Source organism: Corythoichthys intestinalis, chromosome 8 (assembly GCF_030265065.1).
Source record: "Corythoichthys intestinalis isolate RoL2023-P3 chromosome 8, ASM3026506v1, whole genome shotgun sequence".
In the NCBI taxonomy this organism is placed as follows: domain Eukaryota; kingdom Metazoa; phylum Chordata; class Actinopteri; order Syngnathiformes; family Syngnathidae; genus Corythoichthys; species Corythoichthys intestinalis.
This window is the reverse complement of record NC_080402.1, coordinates 14869266-14888727: the sequence shown is the minus strand read 5'-3', so window position 1 is coordinate 14888727 and position 19462 is coordinate 14869266. Positions and strand designations below refer to the sequence as shown.

At 39.1% G+C, this 19462-nt stretch overlaps 1 protein-coding gene across 3 annotated transcripts in view; it reads left to right on the top strand.

Moving 5' to 3' along the window:
* Nucleotides 1-19462, top strand: part of crebbpa (CREB binding protein a) — a 73790-nt gene that overhangs the window by 31949 nt on the left and 22379 nt on the right. The window contains exons 5-18 of one of the 3 annotated variants that reach the window (XM_057843042.1): nt 2987-3100; nt 3257-3526; nt 3674-3773; nt 3873-4010; nt 7626-7743; nt 7839-8013; nt 8150-8212; nt 9682-9803; nt 11946-12158; nt 16354-16671; nt 16929-17108; nt 17222-17387; nt 17589-17707; nt 19029-19268. In XM_057843042.1, the coding sequence (XP_057699025.1) occupies nt 2987-3100; nt 3257-3526; nt 3674-3773; nt 3873-4010; nt 7626-7743; nt 7839-8013; nt 8150-8212; nt 9682-9803; nt 11946-12158; nt 16354-16671; nt 16929-17108; nt 17222-17387; nt 17589-17707; nt 19029-19268 (2336 nt within the window). Of the gene's footprint in view, nt 1-2986; nt 3101-3256; nt 3527-3673; nt 3774-3872; nt 4011-7625; nt 7744-7838; nt 8014-8149; nt 8213-9681; nt 9804-11945; nt 12159-16350; nt 16672-16928; nt 17109-17221; nt 17388-17588; nt 17708-19028; nt 19269-19462 lie in introns of all 3 variants that reach the window. The other 2 variants (XM_057843041.1, XM_057843043.1) reach the window with 2 other exon arrangements.

Here is a 19462-nt window from a genome sequence, read left to right as displayed (position 1 = left end):
CTGCGTGCAGTTGTTTTGTGCAGCTAACAAGGCAAACGTAAGTTAATATTCCTTTCTTAAAGAAAGTTTGTAGTGTTTACTTTGGAATCGCTGCATTTGCAGCCATTTTTAACAGTACACACATGGAAATTGTAGCACGGTTTTCAGTGCTCTCCTAGCGATGTCAGGATATTCCGGAATTACTTTAATCTAGAACCTCAGAAGAGTTGTTGTCTCAAATGTACATTTAAGTTCGCTGTCATTTGCGATCTCTACAAGCTGATCGTCCTGTTGCACAGACATGCTCGAATCACTCGGTTTACTCACAAACGGGTCACAAATCCACTTAATCAAAGTTCGTGGGTCTTTAGTGATTGGGAAGTAGCGTAGATGTTGTTTTCTTCGAGGTTGTAGGCTCATCTTCTGGCTCGTCAGGTGCCCTTTTCCTAGTAAAAAAATCTATCCAAAGACGTCTGTTTTTTAGTCATTCTAGTGTGGGAGCAAATTTTTTCTGTGAACAAATGTGATACGTCCGCCCTACGCCATATATTAATATCGAGGACAAGCGCACATAGATATACAAAACAAGATGCACTGCTAGCAGTCCAGTAAATGGATTCCTATGGTGAAATTCTGTCCTGTAGTATCATATCTAGAGTAGACAGGGATATTGGTGTGTCAAGGGGCACAGGCCAAAGTTAATTTGGCCAGAATGCAGTCGTTGATGAATTATTATTTCTTTTGCGGTCCAGTAGCGAATGCGCCACAGACCGGTACCGGTCCGCGGCCCGGCGGTTGGGGACTCCTGCCCTAAAGGATTGCAACATTTAAACACTGCTATTTTTTAGTATGGCATTAATTCGCAGGCGTGAATGAATCTTTATTCCAGGTTCACCATTGTAATGGATATTTAACATTTTTTTCCATAGTTATTTAATTGTTTATAGTGCTACAACAATTAATTTACTGCAGTAATTCAGTTCGAAAAACTCTTCAAATCAAATTCAGCTGCTTTGAGGATTCCTCTAATTAGTGGTGTTCTCATGGTTTGTTTTGAAAGTGTTTGCCTTTAGTTTTATTGACTTGGGTGGATACACTGACCTCCAGTGGAAACAGTGGTCATGACATCTGTACTTTTTCTTTGTTTTTGTCTGAGCTCATGATCCTCATTTACTATTTTTTTTTTTTATACTGTTTGAGGCCAAGCTCAGATCATTTATTTTTAAGTGCGCTTATTGCTCTTGTGAAATGAAAATGCAATTGTGAATAGCTTTAACAAAAACTCAGGAATTTTATTTTGTATTCGCATTTTGTTCTTTTGAAAGTGCAATCTAAGCAAACCTTCGTTTTACATCTTCTGAAATTTATTCTGCAACACATTAAATTTTTCATAATCTGATTACTCGATAATTCAAACTAATTGATAGAGTAAGCAATTACTTAAATAATGGATAGCTGCACCCCGAGTTGGTTATTCTATTTTGCAGATATTTTCTCCAGTGTTATATGTTCCATGACTAGATTTAGCCATTGTTTTGTGCTAGTATTTTGCTTTTTTCCCCCTCTCTTCTCCAATTTAACGATATATATGGCGGAAAACACTCAGGCGACTTGAAGTTCCGCTCTGAGACCTCCAATTTGGCCAACTTTCAAAATTGTCCGATATGCATGTGTGATACATCATTAGAAAGCTTAGAATCTCAATTTTCTGGGGGAAGAAAAATTTTGAACAGGAGGACATTTTGAAAATGTTTTAAACGGCAAAACCCTATCTGGAGGCGAGAGCACGTGAGAGCAGAGTTACAGACACCATGACTTTAAAGAGATATTATCACTATCACGTACTAACCATGTTTCGATCCAAAAACTCCATGTAGCATCTATCACTGAGTGTCAAGACACAGCTGTGAATGGCCACAGCTGGATTTTTTGATTGATTTTTATGGGTAACACATGGTAATATAACAAGGGTATCGTTGCAGAAATCGCAGACATCAAGGGGTGGTCGAGATTTTCTGTTTCATATATTTACCATTTTAAATGTTTTTTTTTCAATTTTTCTTTGTTTGGATCAAATATTTATCCTCTAACATATCGGAAAAATGCGACAAACAAAAAAAATACAATTAAGCGATAGCTATGAGGTAAATATCTGACTTTTTTACAGACGCCATTTTTTTCATTGTGACGTAATTTGTTTAAAAGTCTAAAATATGCGAGTGAATAAGTTTTTTAAAGTCGTTTTTTTTTTTTTACGAAATATTAGACATCAATTAATGATTCTAAGCTAAAAATGACAGATTTTGAATAATAAGTATAATTACCTTCGTTATATGGCTGGGTTGAAACAAAAAGCAGTTGCGCGACGTCTGTAAACAGGGATTTTCAGGGTAAACAAAGCAAATTAAAAATAGTTTGGGGGCTTAATGCGCCATGAATCTGCTATGGCAGCACTTAGACATATTGTTCTATAAAACACAACAGTTGTTTTGGCTTAAAATACAGCAGTTTCTTTTAAAGAGGAGTGCAAGAGCAGAAACTGCTTTTTCAGTCATGTTTGTGTTTTCCGCCATATATATTTTGCTATTGTTAAAATCACCAATAACAAATGGGCTTCCTTATTTGGGATGTCAAGCACTCGGATCACTAAGCAGACAAAGGTTGGGGGATAATGGAATCCTGCACTTCAAAAAGGAAGAGCATTACTTTTTCACTTTTAATTAGATCTGTTTTATTGGTGCACACAGATAAGTAGCATGAAAATATGTGTCTAGAGTGTTCTTCATTTGTGAATTTATCAGAATGGAAGAATCTGTTCGAGAACCGTTTCAGCACTGGAAGTGTTTTAAAACATACCGTGTAGTATCCAATATCTGATAAAACCCAAACGATACCCAGTCCTAACGATGCACCTCCCCCTCCCCAACACAGTTTGACTATATTCCATGATTCCATCTATTTGGAATATTTTAATATGAATCCTACTCCTTGTATCGTTTCTCTGCAGTGGCTCACTGTGCATCGTCCAGACAGATCATCTCCCACTGGAAAAATTGCACACGGCATGACTGTCCGGTTTGCCTGCCGCTGAAGAACGCCAGTGACAAGCGCACACAGCAGCGTAAGTTGAAGCGAAACACTCATGCATATTAAGAATCTTACGGTCGGTTCTTCATTATGTGTTCAAAGATGGACTATGTTACCACTGGTAATTGCGGTTGTTCTTTAGTAACGGAAAAACAGATATTGTATATTCTGCTTTGACTTCTTTTTCTAGCTATGCTGAGTTCCCCCAATACCAGTCTCCAGAACTCCATGTCTACTGTTGGTGTGGGCCAGTCAAGTACCCCTACCATCAATACCTCGACTCCCATAGACCCGAGTTCCATGCAGAGAGCATACGCAGCACTTGGGCTGCCTTACGGTAGCCAAGCCACTGGGCAGGCCCAGTCTCAGCAGGCCTCTGGTCCTGGGCAGCCTGCAGGTGCACAGAATGTTCAGGCCCAGCAACAGCTTCCTCAACAGATGAGATCCATCAATGCACTTGGTAAAGTCAGGAATTCTGCCGGTTGTCTTTCCCAGTTGTGTTAACTTGATAATTTGGCACTTAAATTTGTGTACAGCTAGAAACCTTAATTTGTATTATTACAAAATTAAAGCACAGATGTGTACTCACAGTTTTGTGGTCTTACAGGCAACCAGATGGCTCTTACAGGCTCAACAATGGGTGTGACCACTTCAGAACAGACTAGCTTGCACAGTGATTCACTTCCAAACACACTCAACACTAACAAGTCAGTAGTTTTGCTAGAATGTTGCATTTAAATCTTTGGTTCTGAATGTTAAAAAACAGCTATTTATTCTATGTTCATGCTCTTTTCTTCCAATTTTAGTCAGCTGTTGTCTGATGGATCAGCTGTAGGCACAATGGGCAACCTACCCACAGCTGCGCCCATCTCCGCCACGGGCACCAGGAAAGCCTGGCATGAACATGTAACCCAGGACCTGCGCAATCACCTTGTACACAAACTGTAAGTGTGAATTAGTGCTGCAGCGATTAATCGATTAACTCAGTACTTCTCAAATAGTGGGGCGCAGAGCGATGCCAGGGGTGGCGCGTGTAACCTCGGGGAACATGCTTTTTTTTTTTGTGTGTGTGTCATATTATAATAGTGTACTTGCACATCCACTCAGTGGGTGGCAGTGGCGCTCTCATTTTCAAAGTGCGCGCATAATTTTTGAAGTAAGCATGAGCACACGGAAGGGACTAATGAAGAGCTGGAGAGCTGTATGCTGTTTTTGAAAGCCATTTTCCGTCCGGACTCGCGCAGCGACCCACTGTCTTCTCCGGTTCTCACGTGTCCACCCGAGAAGTGCCATTTTTGGCTTGGGATCGTCACGACGACGCCCTCACCTACGGTTCTCCCTTGGCCGCCGAGAATGCGCTTTTTTCGGGCCGTTTGCCTTCTGGCTTTGACATTTAATACAGTGGTAGATGTGGAAAGACCACTGTTTACTGTGTCTAAAAATGATTATAGCGGACAGCCGGAAGCCAAATAAATTGAGACGCCACTTAAAGACATTAGACCCCAATCTCATTGATAAGCCGCTTGGTTGTTTTTCAGTGAAAACGTGCCGAATATTGCCAACAATCGTCCCGCTTTGTCAGAGTTATATCAGTAAACCAGTGAGCACTGTTAGCATGCTCAGTGCAAAATAACCCCACACCATTGCAAACTGGAGGTGATATTGTGAGCAGCAAGCAGCGAAAATAAAAACTGTCCTTCTGTCCAAAGACACTATTTTTTCTTCTATTCAGTTTTGTTTTTTCGGTCAATTTTTTTGGCATATTGTCCTCATGAGTTAATGTTTCTAATCAATTTGAATTTGTTATTATTTACTGATTTTATTTTTCAGTATCAAATGGTAAAAAATGTACCTTGAGTGTATTTTTACAGTTGTGACTTTTTTTTTTTTTTAATTCAGGCAAAATGATGCACGTTAAGTCTTTCCTGTTACAAACAAAACAATGTTAATAAAGTTATACTTTATAAGTTGATCTGTTATTTTCTTTAATAGAAAAAAAGGATATAATGTGAGGCAGAGGCGTACTTATAATAGTAATATTATAGACAAATGATACTATTTACAGTGGCGGCAGAGTATGGGGGGGCGCGAAACATTACGTCTTCCTTGGGGGGGCGTAACAGAAAATAATTGAGAAGCACTGGATTAAATTTTGCTACTTTGAGTATTTGTTTAATTAAAGTGGTGTTGTAATGGTTTGTTTTGAAAGTGTTTGCCTTTAGTTTTATTGATTTGGGTGGATATGCTGCCCTCTTGTCTGCCTCGTTCGCATGGCTGAATCCATCTGCTCCCTGTTAAGACCAACATATGCTGAGTTTTTGTTTGAGCTAATGTTTTTTTTTTTAATGCATTCTTAATTTAGTTTAAAGGTATATTCAGCCAATTTTTGTGGGAATATGTGTCTGAACCATTTGTTTAGAGCATTGTATAAATTAAATTTAAAAAAAAAATTGTAACATTTAAGCTCGCAGACTTTTCCTATGCAAGTTAGCCAATTGTTCTTTTGTTGTACCTTTATTTTTTATCCTGGTTGAGGCTCAGCTAAGTTATTTTAATTTTCTATGTTCCCTATCCGATTACTCGATTATTCGAACTAACTAGTTCATCGATTAATCGACTACTAAAATAATCGATAGCTGCAGCTCCAGTGTGAATCTGAAAGTGTCTTTGTCATTTTGTTGTAAATCAACAGGATGCATTGGAAAATATTTTGCCTGTGGCTGGGTTTTTTTTCCCGCTCAGGGCCAATGATCATAGATTTTAACATAACTTTATTATAATTTATATCAAAACATTACCTGATCTTGATGAATCTGCAAAAGATTTCCCCGATCTAATCACGTGGTCATAAATCAAGCCAATCGCGTAATTTTTCAGAGGATCTGAGTTGGGTTTTAAAAAATAAGATCAGGGTTTTTTTTGGTTTTTTTTTTCTAATGGATATTTAGGTGAGTATTGCAACAAAATCATCCAGAGGTACAACGATATTGCCAAAAGAAAAAGAAAAAGTTTTACAATGCGCATCATAGTTGGGAAACGGGTGAAGTCGACAACATGATTTACTTTCAGGGGCCGCTGAATATGATTTGGCGGGATGAATCTGGCCCCCGGCCTTGAATTTCACACCTTTGATCTACAGCAATAATGTGCCGCACGTAACAGGTCACATTTGCTTATTAATATTCATGCGGTTAGCAATTGTTGCTGGGGGGGTCAAACTCGCGCTTGTCCCTCATGCTAGATGCATGTAAATAGTGTACAAATGTGATGTTTACTGAGCTAAACCTACCAATTCTGTCTAAAAATAATGTCCCTGGTGCCAAATTCACTGGTAAAGATTTGGAAGAACATACAGACGTTCAGTTAAAGAGATGGCTTGAGTGTCAAGGGCTGAAAAAGACGGGAAAAAGAGTCAACCTGATCCAGAGGTAGCTTTTTTATCGACACCTTTTTCAATCTCCTGTTTCAACAAGCTATCCTTTACCACCGTATGCCCTGTCTTTCTTATATATTATATTCTCTGGTTGTCTTACGTCTTCGATCGTTCGTTGGGGTAATTTATATTGCTGTTATTGTGCAGCGATCCGTTTCATCATTAAAAGATAGATTCAAGTCAAGATTTTGCCGATTTACGAGTATTTTAGATAAAAAGTTAATTAGGTTCGCTACAACAGAGCCTTCCAGAGAAGTCTACCGCTTTAAGATGGTGGCTGTTTACTAACGCCAGCAAGTTTGCCATTTCGCATCTAGTTCGCTATACATGTTCTAACGCCACCGTCGTCTGTCATTTCGCATCTATTTTTACATATATGTGATATCTAGTGTGGCATTATTGTGGCTGTTTGTATGTAGCAACTAGCAAGTTGGCGTTGTTTGTAGCAGCTGTCTGCCGCAGTCAAGTATTATTGTTTTTTTATCTAGCGGCATGAGTTGAACATATTTACTCTCTGTCCGTTCCTCATTGTGTCCCGAAGACCGCGCTGACTGTGTTTTGGTTCCGCTTTACCTGGTATAATTCAATAATCGGAATTTGTGAATCGTTGTCGAATCTTCCACGGCCGAACTGTGAATAATCTAAGAATCGGAAATTTCGCACGCCTCTAGTGACCCCCAACAAAATGTTTACTTAATATGAAGGCGAATTGCTTCATCTTGCCAGTTTAAACTGGTCTTTATGACATCCGCGCAAGTTGATCCATTGTTAAAATTTTTCCCTCTTTTTTTTTGGTTTCGGGAAACGTATGAAGAAAACATCCTTCATATGTCGTAATGTCTAGTCGTTTCTACAAGTTCCATTGCAGCAGTGTTGACTCGGCATGTTCTTTTTTGAAAGATTACCGGCAGAAAACAAGCAGTATTAGCATGGGTTGTATTGGAGCGCGCGCTGTGTTGACCCCTTTCCGATTTACGATGGTGACGTCACGCAACCTTGCGGTCTAAAAATAGCATTCGTGTTATGTTGAGTAGGATAAATACAATTGACTGCAACCATGTATTTGTTGACTGTTGCTTGAATGACATCTAGAGTCAATGTTCTCAATTCCTATGTTCCACTGCAGAGTACAAGCCATTTTTCCTACCCCTGACCCGGCAGCATTGAAGGACCGACGGATGGAGAACCTAGTTGCTTATGCCAGAAAAGTGGAGGGCGACATGTACGAGTCTGCAAATAGTCGGGTAGGTGACTAAATTGACCGCTCATTTGTATTGTTGTGTTAAATCACTGCCTGACGTTTGAGTAATATGATATTAATTTATTACCTTCTGCTTAGGATGAGTACTATCACTTCCTTGCGGAAAAAATATATAAGATCCAAAAGGAATTAGAAGAGAAGAGGCGCTCACGGTTACAGAAACAGATCATCAATCAGGCACCTATGGCCGCCCAGGGCACCCAGCAACCTGGGCTCCCACAGCCCAACAATCCTTTAGGCCCCAGGCCACAGAGTAAGTATAAACTTACTTAATCATTCTCAAAGTGTACTACTTCATCTAATGGTATTTGAAGAATCACTAAATGTGTTATTGCGATAGTGATTTAAAAGAATGTTCTAATTGTGATTTCTTTTCTTTTCCCATTTAGATGGACCTAGCCCTCTACCAAACATGCCAAATCAAATCATGAACCGGATGCAGGTTTCACAAGGTACACCTTAGAGATGCCAAGTGTTCTGATTTGGCTATGTTTATGCAAATCTGACTAAAGTGTGCTCCTAAGCCACTACTCATGGCCTCATAGGCAATGAATTACACAAGTAACGACCCCACAAAGGGATATTTATTAATTGATACCAGAAGACTGACAAACCAGCTATTGTTAAATGGAGTCACAAAATATTGGAATCAGTGCTCTTGTGACGAAAACCACAAATCCATTGATGCATTGTTAATGGTAGCTTAAAAAAGGGTAGTCTGATTTTAATAAATGTTGATACATATTAAACATTTATGTCAGCAGTTATTAGTTTATTTGCACAACTGAGTGCCGAGTTTTGATCTGTACATTAAAGATCTGCAGGATAAATCTTAAAATTATCCTGTTTTATTATATATTTTTTTTAAATGTAGAGACTTCTCAACAGTGTTGTTTTTGGCAGCTCTTTTGATTTTCGTCTTAGTCTTTTGGACGAAAACACTAATTAGTCTTAGTCATATCTTGGTTATTTCAAAATGTCTTAGTCTTTGTTTAGTTTTTTGTCAACGAAAACTCAAATTTCCTCTAGTTTTAGAGGACAATTCTCAAAATGTTGTCTATAAACTTGGTTTAGTCCAAGAATGAATAAATAAATAAATAAAAGGTTTCCAACAATTTCGAATGAACATAATTGTAGTCTACAAGGACATCAACATCTTCATGATGATAATACACACTCAGAAGGAAAACAGCACATTAGTTGCAATTAATTAAACTCACCTAGACTCAACGAACATAATGTCAAAAGATTTCCAAGAGTTTAAGAACTGTCACCGCGCTAAATGCTAATGCTAACGCGAACACTGTGCTAACGCTTCAAATTAGTTTAGTGTGTGATAATCACTCAGTACAGAACTGTAAACAAGATAAGAAAACAAAACTTTCAAGCAGCACCTGACAAATTTTTCACAAAAGAAGCCTGGAATGGGCACACGCTTTAGTCTGTGTGGGGCGGGGAGTCAGAGGGAGGCGCAGCATGTCACATGAGTGACATGACTAAACGCTGCGTGAAATGCGTGCTAACTATACATACGATAAGAAAACATCACACATTGTGAATTTATGATGCAAACTATGCCGAATTTTCATCTTGTCAGACGACAACTGGCATCCATTTCGTTATGTTTTAGTCTCCGAAGACACATTTTTAGCTCGTCATCGTGACGTCATCGTCACGAAAAAATTGCTCATTAACGAATTATTTTTGTTATCGTCATCGTTGACGAAAACACCCCTGCTTCTCAACTAAATGACCATACAACTCATTGAGAAAAGAAGATTTAGTGTTTGTATCTTGCAAATAATTTCTCACATTTATTTCAAAAGTCAAAAGAACTGTTGTCATTCAAAACAATGAACTATTATTGTTTTTACACCTTCAGGGTGTCTAATGCTGTGTATATTTTGTTCTTATCTGACAGGAATCAACCAGTTTAATCACATGGCTTTGCCCAATGCTCAGATATCTCAGACGACAATGGGGCCTCGTGCTGCCTCGCCAATGAATCACCCACAACAAATGAACATGAACTCTGTCCCAGCGGTGAGGAGGGCTGGGGAAACTAGGGCCAGATCATCAGTTACCGTAATTTTCAGACTATAAGCCACTACTTTTTTCCTTCATTTTGAATCCTGTGGCTTATAGTCCAGTGCGGCTTATTTGTTGATTTATTTGGGTTATTATGTAACACTTTTAGAGCTGTCCCGACTAGTCGACATAGTCGACGTCATCGATGACGTAAATCCGTCGACGAGCACAACATCCCGTCGACGGTTAATGAAGGGTTTAAAAAATATATGCGTGGAAAGTTAGAATGTCGGATGCTCTGTTTGCAAGCGGGGAAAGCGGCACAAAGCCAAAAAAAGCGCACCAGAGTGTCCAAAACATTGCCTTATTTCAAAGAAACAAAGGAGAGTACACTCTTCTGTCCTGTCTCTTCAATGCCAAGCTTGGCTGCACGTCGGCCGTGAATAAACACCTCAAGCGCCTTCACGCAGTTTGTAATTTTTTTATTTTTTTTTGTACACCAGAGGGTGCTGTCGCCTTAGTAAATAATAATGTTTCATTGACAGTGGGCCTATAAGTGCTATTAGTATTGTTCTTAATGCTAAATGAAAGGTTTATTTCATGTTATGCTTTATTTTATGGTATAGAAAATTATATAAGGTTAAAAGGTCATAAATATATACAGTATATACAGTGATTGCACTCAAGGGAGAGATTGTCAATGATAAGGTCATAAATTAAGGTAAAGGCAATTCATATAGGCAATTCATTGATATATAAATAAGGTTTAAAAGGAAAAAGGTGAAAAGTTTTTGTTAATTTCTAATTGTGTTGCTTTATTTGTGTGCACTGTAGCTCTTTACAGTGTGTTTACATCAAGGATGGAATAAAAGTTGTAAACCATCAGTTTAAGAGACCATCTTTTCAATTGGGAGGCTACACTAGTTAATTCTATCAGCATTTGAACTCATTGTTTATTTGTGATTTATTATTGTTATTTACGTGTTTATTTGTACTTTAATAAATAATTTGAGTGTTCCAATGTTTTTTGTGAATTGATAAGCGTCAACAAAAATTTCATTGCTAAATTAGTAAAAAAAAAAAAAAAAAAAAAAATTATTATTAGATTAGTCGACTAATCGTGAAAATAGTCGGCTGACTAACCGGGAGAAAATTAGTCGTTTGGGACAGCCCTAAACACTTTATTTGAGAGCGGCTTCATAAGACTGTTATAAGACCGTCATAATTATGACATGACACTAACATGAGCATTACTGAATACTTATGTAATTAAGTGTCATCCGACACACTGTGTAACTAACTCCATTAATGTCCAGCTTGGATCTTTTACATCCATCCATTCAAAAGTGAGAGAATTTGCCAGATAACACTAAATGACATCTGTTATAAGCAATTATTATTGCTCAGGACAATGTCATGTCAATATTATGATTGTCTAATGACAGTCTTATGGCACCACTGTCAAATAAAGTGTTACCAAATACCATAACTAGCAATTGATGAAACAACTGGAACAATAACTGAAGAAATAACTAGCACAGAACATGAATTTTGATTGTTATTTATATCTATAACGTTGCAATGCATGCTAGGAGGCATGTTGGACTACAGCAGTGTTGGCAGCAGAGGTTGACTGTCTCCCTCAAGGGAGCAGTGATGGCCAAATGAAGCTTCTTAAAGCAATGAAGCTTTGAACCAATTGACTGTAAAGCTTCATATGCTTCATAAGCTTTAAGAAGCTTCATATGAAGCTTCTTAAAGCAATGAAGCTTGAACCAATTGGCTGCAAACCTTCATTGCTTCAGGAGGCTTCATTTCAAGCCAGACCCAACGCTGCCAAGGTAGTTCATTTGATCTTATGACATTCGTATGATGCCGCTGTCAAATAAAGTGTTACCAGTTATTATCTTTTGGTGTAAATATCCCATAATACAGTGAGGACAGCTGCGGCTATAGTCCAGTGCGGCTCATCTATGAACAAATGCCGTTTTCGTGCCAAATTTCGTTGTGGCGGCTTATAGTCAGGTGCGCCTTATAGTGTGAAAATTATGTAGTTTATGCATTTCACCTTTTATAACTTTTTCTTTTATTGTTACTAATGCATATCAGCTTTACCCAATTAGTGTCTTACTAGTGTCATCTACTTTTGCTGTGTAGGTGGGAATGTCACCATCGCGGATGCCTCAAACCCAGGGTATGATAGCAAGTCACAACAGTGGTAACATTGTGGGCCAAACAGCCAGCCAGGGACAGTTTATGGCTCAGACTCAGTTCGGTCCAGGATCCACCGCTGTCTCTGCAACAGGGGCAATGAATGTCACATTGGCACCTGGATTGGTACAGCCCCCAGCACAGGCAGCTGTTACTCAGGTGAGACCATTTGAGTGTTGTTAGCAAGCATTACGTATTGTACTTCAAGTTCCAGTCACCTCACTTGAGAATTGTGCAATGTTTTATCAGGTTTTGTAAACCATTTGACAATGAGTACAATGCCACAAAGTACATTGTTCGTTATACACACTGGATTTCCAACATAGTTGATGCAATTAGGGCATTCACACTAAAGATTTAGATGGACTAATCACTGCTTATTTTATAATGCATGCAACAAGTGTCATGGCACAGTTATTACTGACCTGTTCATATACACAGATTTTGGCGGTGAAATTTGCAGTTTACTCCTTACATTTTACTCAAGTTTGGCGCATTGTGATCTCAAATTTTTAATGTTACCAAGTTTTTTTTACCAAGTGTTACCAAATTTTTAACGTGAAAGGAACAAGTCATAAAAGCGAAAATTAGATGACCAATTTGTTCTATTAATTTTGGCCCCTATAAAATGAAGTCATTAATTGTTCACCTTATTTAGATAGCATTACTGTAGAATTGAAGCTGAAATTCTGTAATTAGGGTACAATTACCGTATTTTTCGGACTACAACTCGCACCTGAGTATAAGTCGCACCAGCCATAAAATGCCCAACGAAGAGAAAAAAAACATATAAGTCGCACCTGAGTATACTGGACTGTCTCAGAAAATTAGAATATACAATATTCTAATTTTCTGAGACAGTCCTGTATATTGTTCTATGTAAAGGACGTCAGCCAAGGTCGGCCCCCCACATTTTTACCACGCCAAATCTGGTCCCCTTTGCAAAAAGTTTGGACACCCCTGCTTTAAATGGTGGATTAATGTACAGGACTGTCTCAGAAAATTAGAATATTGTGTATTCTAATTTTCTGAGACAGTCCAGTAAGCCGCATTTTTGGGGGAAATTTACTTGATAAAATCCAACACATAGAACAGATATGTCATCTTGAAAGGCAATTTAATATAAAAATACAATAGAGAACAACATGCTGAATAAATGTACAGTGTACAGTGCATGAACAACGAAATGCGAATGTACTGTCCTCACCAGGACGCTACGGCTCCGTCCTGGCTATACAGCGAACTCCCAAATGACGATGCTGGACGTCCGTATAATTTTCTGAATGAATTTGGTCCTCGATACCAAACAGGTTCGCATCAACGTAAATAAATGATAATTAGGTGCTCTTACAGCAATGACATAAACGGTTTGCATGCGTTCGCTAGCATTAGCACATCTTTCAAACAACCACACAACTGACTCTAAGTGTCGGACTGCGGATGGAAAACACACAACAACAACAGAAAAGATGATATACACAGGCGTTGCCTCTGTAGAGATATTTTGAAAGCATAAACAATGAACGTAGGTTCGCAGCCGTGTTTCTCTCTCGCTAATTCGCCCACTCACTCAGAGCTACGTAGCTGTCCATTCTCTTCTGGCGTGTGAGCGCTCTTCTTCAAGGAAACAAGTGCAAGTGCGCCCCCACGTGGGCGTGAAAGCGCCACAAACTAAAAGCACGCATTTTGATATTAAAAAAAAGTCAATACTACAATTGAACACAAATTGCCAAATAGAGGCGTGCGAAATTTCCGATTCTTAGATTATTCGCGATTCGGCCGTGGAAGATTAGAGAACGATTCACAAACATCCAAATTCCGATTATTGAATGATACCAGGTAAAGCGGAATAAAAACACAGCCAGCGCGGTCTTCAGGACGTAATGAGAAACGGACAGAGAGTAAATATCATGTTCAACTCATGTCGCTAGATAAAAACAAACAATAATACCTGACTGCGGCAGTCAGCCGCTACAAACAGCGCCCAGTTGCTAGTTGCTACAAACATACGGCTATGGTAGATATCACATATATCTAGAACTAGATGTGAAATGACAGACGACGGCCGTGTTAGATCATATACCAAGAACTAGATACATATGACACTTTCCTGCACTCGTAAACAGGCACCATCTTAAAGCAGTAGACTTCTGTTGCTCTGTTGTAGCGAACCTAATTACTTTTTATCTTTAAAAAAAAAAAAAAAAAAAAATCTATCTTTAAATGATGAAACACTTTTAAAACTTTCACATGTTGAATGTAGACAGAAGGGAAATTATGGAATAACGGGAGCAATTTTAACAACTTTAACGATTGATTACCAACATTAAATTAATTGAATGTAGTTTAAAGCTGCCGATACACAATGGGGACTTGAGTATTTTATATACTATTTTTAACGGTTAACTTGATACTGAAATAGTAGTTTGTTTAGCCTGATTGGATTTTTGAACAATTTTGGAACTACTGTACAAAAAATTTAAAGCGTCAATAATTGATTTATAATCGAATCGGAGCCTCTGAATCGAAATCGTGATCGAATTGTTAGGTGCCCAAAGATTCCCACCTCTATAGACCCTACTCACATGACGTCACAACCACGCCTCCGCGCCATATTGTCCGTCAACTCGTCACTGTTGATGCATTACCGCTACGTAAATTCCTCCTATTATGGCGTGTTTTTCTGCTCGTTAACATTAATAATCAAAATGGTGAAGGCGTGTGTGGGGGTCGGTTGCAATAACAGAGAAGATACACGGAGAGACTTGAAGTTCTACCGGATTCCGAGAGACCCGGAGAGGAGAGCGAGATGGGCTGCTGCAATTCGACGAGAAAACTGGGCTCCAAACAATTACCACAGATTATGTAGTAGTCATTTTATATCTGGTAAGATGCATTTAATATATATTTAGAGGGTTTTGGGCTGACAACCACAATTAAGATCATTGCTAGGCTAATCACCGACAACATACACTCAGACGTTGTGAATGAACTACCTGAAAATATATAATTATAAGCGGATAATAAGACAGATGTTATACAATTAATTTACAATTTCACTATTGAGGTCAAAAGCCAAAAAATAAATTCAACTAGGGACAATCTGGAGTAGTGCTATCGCACTTCATATTTTTTACATATTATATATGTATGTAGTGAGAGTGCTATCGCTAAACCATATAAACATTAAAAGCCCGAGCTCCATTGACAAATGACATGAAATACATTAGACTTGACAGTAAATCTTAGCAAGAACAAAAGATTTTGAATTGGAAATTTCGTAACTCACCTTCCCGAGCACAAGATAGATTCCTGCCGAATTTTCGTGGACGAGGACCTGTTTCATCCAACCAGCAACGAAGTATTTATAAGCCTCCAAGCTCTTAAAGTTTTTCAAACTTTCGTGAGAATAGGCTGATTTTGTGTGGACAAGATAGTTGTAAATATCAGGGTAGCAAATGTCAGGCAGAGATGGCGAAGACAGCGTGTCGAAAAACATCGATTTAGACATCAAATATGGATCTGGCGAATGGATAAACTGAAGCTTTTCCACATAACGCCTTTTATGCAACGCATCCAATGAGTTTGCAGTGTCAGATAACACCGGGGCTTCCATGAATTGCTCTATAAATTGCACGACTAATTGAAACCATTGAGAATAGGGCTAAAAAATGACGGACAATATGGCGGCCGGATACAGTGCCACGTCATTTCGTGACCTAGGTGAGTAGGGTCTATTGCCAAAGGCAGAACACGAACGTGGCATAGCTATTAAGAGTTATTCAGATAACTATAGCATAAAGAACATGCTAACAAGTTTACCAAACCATCAGTGTCACTCTAAAACACCAAAATAACATGTGAAATGATATCATAATGTGTTTATAATTTCACACATAAGTCGCTCCGGAGTATAAGTCGCACCCCCAGCCAAAATATGGAGAAAAAAAAGGGACTTATAGTCCAAAAAATACAGTAGGTGTTTGCTTTTTCAAATCCATTCTGATGGTGTTTAGAACCAAAAGATGGAAATTTTGCCCGAGTCCCAATATTTGTGAGCCTAGCTAAACTAGTGTGATTAACCACTGTCTATGTTGTGTGTTGAAACTGGAAAACTATATCAAGTTTTTAAATAATTGCAATAATCTAATAGTTTGGCATCAAGATTTGCTGTTTAACCAATCAGAATTCACTAATTAGATTTGGTTTGTTCCCATTCCAAGAAGGTCTCAAAAGCCAAAACCTGGTGCTGATGTGTGGCGTTGTGATTGTCCGTCTAATCTGATAACTTCATTTGTCTGCTTCTTGTGTGTGCTTGTCTGCCTTCCTTTTGTGTGTGTGTCTTCTTCAGCAGCCACAACAGCAGCAGAGCGCTAACCTCCCCATGAATGCACTTGGCCCCTCGCTGGGCCCTCAGCTAGCCTCTTCCCAAACCCCCTTGCACTCAACTCCTCCGCCTGCTGCCTCTTCCGCCTCCACGACTGGGGCGGGCACTAACCTGCCCCTCCCCCAGTCCTCCAGCCGTAGTGCCACTCCCACCCTGTCTGGCCTTGCATCTGCCCAAGGTGCTACCCCACCCTGTCCAACTCAGCCCCAAACACAAGTGGAGGTCCCCTCGTCAGCACAGACGCAGCCCCTGCCTCAGCCCTTGCCTCAGCCCCCTACCACACCGGTGAGCTTGAGCTCCTCCGCATGCCCTCCACTTTTGACCCCTGCCAACCCGTGCCATCATCTTCACCTCGCTGTCTAATAACATAATTTCACCTGTCTTTGTAACATCCATGACACTTTGGATGGTTGCATTTTAAGGGAACAGTGAAATTCATATGGGAGTTTGTGCAGTCCATTCAGCTACGCATGCAACGACCCAGTTGATTTGCTCTGTGTAGTCCTCTCAGCTTTATTTATTTTTTCTTCTTTGCCTTATAGCTTTCTCAACCAGGAGCCAGTCTGGATAACCGGGTGCCCACGCCAGCCTCGGCTGCAAGTGCTGACCTCCACTCGCAGCAAGCCGCAGCCGACCTGCCTGTTAAGGAGGTCAAAACAGAGGCACACTATGATAAAAATGAGTTTGAGGCCGCTGGCGGCAAAACTGAACCCAAAATGGAGGTTGGTTGAAGCTAGATTCCCACAGTTTTCACTCTGAATTGATACTTGAGGCAGTTTTCTTACTTGAGTATTTTTCTCTAAACTTTGCTTTTTGAATGTGCCTTCATATTTAGACGGATGAAGACTCGAGTTCTTCATTGGTGAAGAAGGAGGAGCCAGAGGAAAAGCAGGAACCAATGCAGGTGGAGGAGAAGAAAGTGGAAATAAAGACAGAGCCTAAAGAAGAGGACGTGGATGGAACCAACAGAACAGCGTCCTCTTCCCCGTCTCGGAAGAAAGGTCAGTCAGTGAGCCCAAGTAACAAATTGGACAAAGATCACTTCTGAACAAAAAACCTTGCAAATTGTACAAGACATTCAATCATTTCCTGTAAATCCACTAGCTGACAATGGTACTGAATGCCACCCTTAGTTTTTAGGGACTTAGATAATCATTTTTTATTGCTCTTGTATTTAACAAGACAAATGATTTTTCTTTCAGTCTTCAAGCCTGAAGAATTGCGCCAGGCCCTTATGCCGACTTTGGAATCCCTGTACAGACAGGATTCCGAGTCTTTGCCCTTTAGACAGCCAGTTGACCCTATGCTTTTGTGTATTCCAGTAAGTAACACACACAAATATAGAACTTGGAAAGTGTGTGCTCATTGAGATTTTCAAAAAACCGGGGGGGCACAAATGAATTAATCAGTTTTTAAAGAGAACCTCGGACTTAAACACTTGTAAAAAGCAACAGTTGTTGTGTATAACTGAAATATGTTATTAGAAACACATAAAATTGATTTAACATCTAATATTTAGCACGTTTTAACTAACGGAGGGCGCCATTATTTAAGCGCACAACGTCACGGTCACTAGACGAACACTTCCAGGTTACTGCAATTCCTTCTATGCTACGAGACGTCCATCACATGCGCTCATCGGTTAAAAGCGGCGAGTACTTACTATTTGTGTTTTTATTAAGTGTTTTATAACCTTTTCATTGCCTCAAAACACTTTTTGGATTGTTTCCCTCTCATACTTTTAAGCATTTTGTTGTGGTTGCTTTAAAGCAGATTGTTCATCTGTTGACCACAGTAACGTAGCGTATTTAAACCATCCTTATTTGATATTACAATGTTAAAGTATTTTCTTACGGCATCTTTAGTATGTTCTGTCTGTATGCATATAAACAAAACAAGCTGAAAGCGCACGGGAGTACTTTGAGTGTCTAATATGTGTCTTCTAGCACATTTTGGGAGAACACTAGTTTTGTCCTACTCTTGTCTCGTCCCGTCTTTCCTGTTCATTTTGCTTTTGCTGCTTGTTTTGTGAAATATCGACATTTCTGTCAGGCTCATTAATGTTCCTCTTGGTTCAAATTGATCAGGGTTGAACAGATGACATGTTTATGTCGCTAGAGTCATACTCTGGAAGCCCGGCAACGTAACCATGTGACGTCGACGTCCAGTTAAACTAATTTTACAAATTGTATAAAAATGAAAATATCAAGAGGGTTTTCAATATCAAATTATTTTAACTCATACTAATGTTTATCTTTTAAGAACTACAAGTCTTCCTATCCGTGGATCCCTTTAATATAAATGTTGCCCATCATGTAGAAAATGATCATCCTGCTCCCCCCCTCCAAGTTTAGTAGTCTGTTTATTTATCTACACGCTTTACTTCAGAATTGTTAAAATCTGCAAATGAGCTGCATAAATTTGAAATTTGTAGAAAAAAAGTTGAGGCATATTGTCCATAAGTAAGAAATTACATTGTAGAATGATTTGGAACTACAAACTAAAGGCATTTATTCTGACTATTGTAACATAATAAACCTTCAAAGTAAACTAATTAAAAGGAAATGTAACGTTGCCAAGTTCTCATCTGCATAGTAACACTGCTCTGCTCTAACTTAAAACATGTTATTTTCTCTCCTTAGGACTATTTTGACATAGTTAAGAACCCAATAGATCTGTCCACCATAAAGCGCAAACTGGACACTGGCCAGTACCAGGATCCCTGGCAGTATGTAGATGATGTCTGGCTGATGTTCAACAATGCATGGCTGTACAACCGCAAGACCTCTCGTGTGTACAAGTGTTGCTCCAAGTTAGCCGAGGTTTTCGAGGCTGAGATTGACCCCGTCATGCAAAGCTTGGGCTACTGCTGCGGCAGGAAGGTATGATGTACCGAGAAAGCTGTATACTACAAACCGGGTTCCAAAATTTGGGACACCTTACAAATTGTGGAAAAAAAAAAAAAAAAAAAAGCAATGATGCTGTAAGTGACAAATTTCAATATTTGAATCAGAACAGAACAAAAGTTTCACCTGAGAAAATGTATAATTTTAAGAGGAAAATATTAATTTCAAAT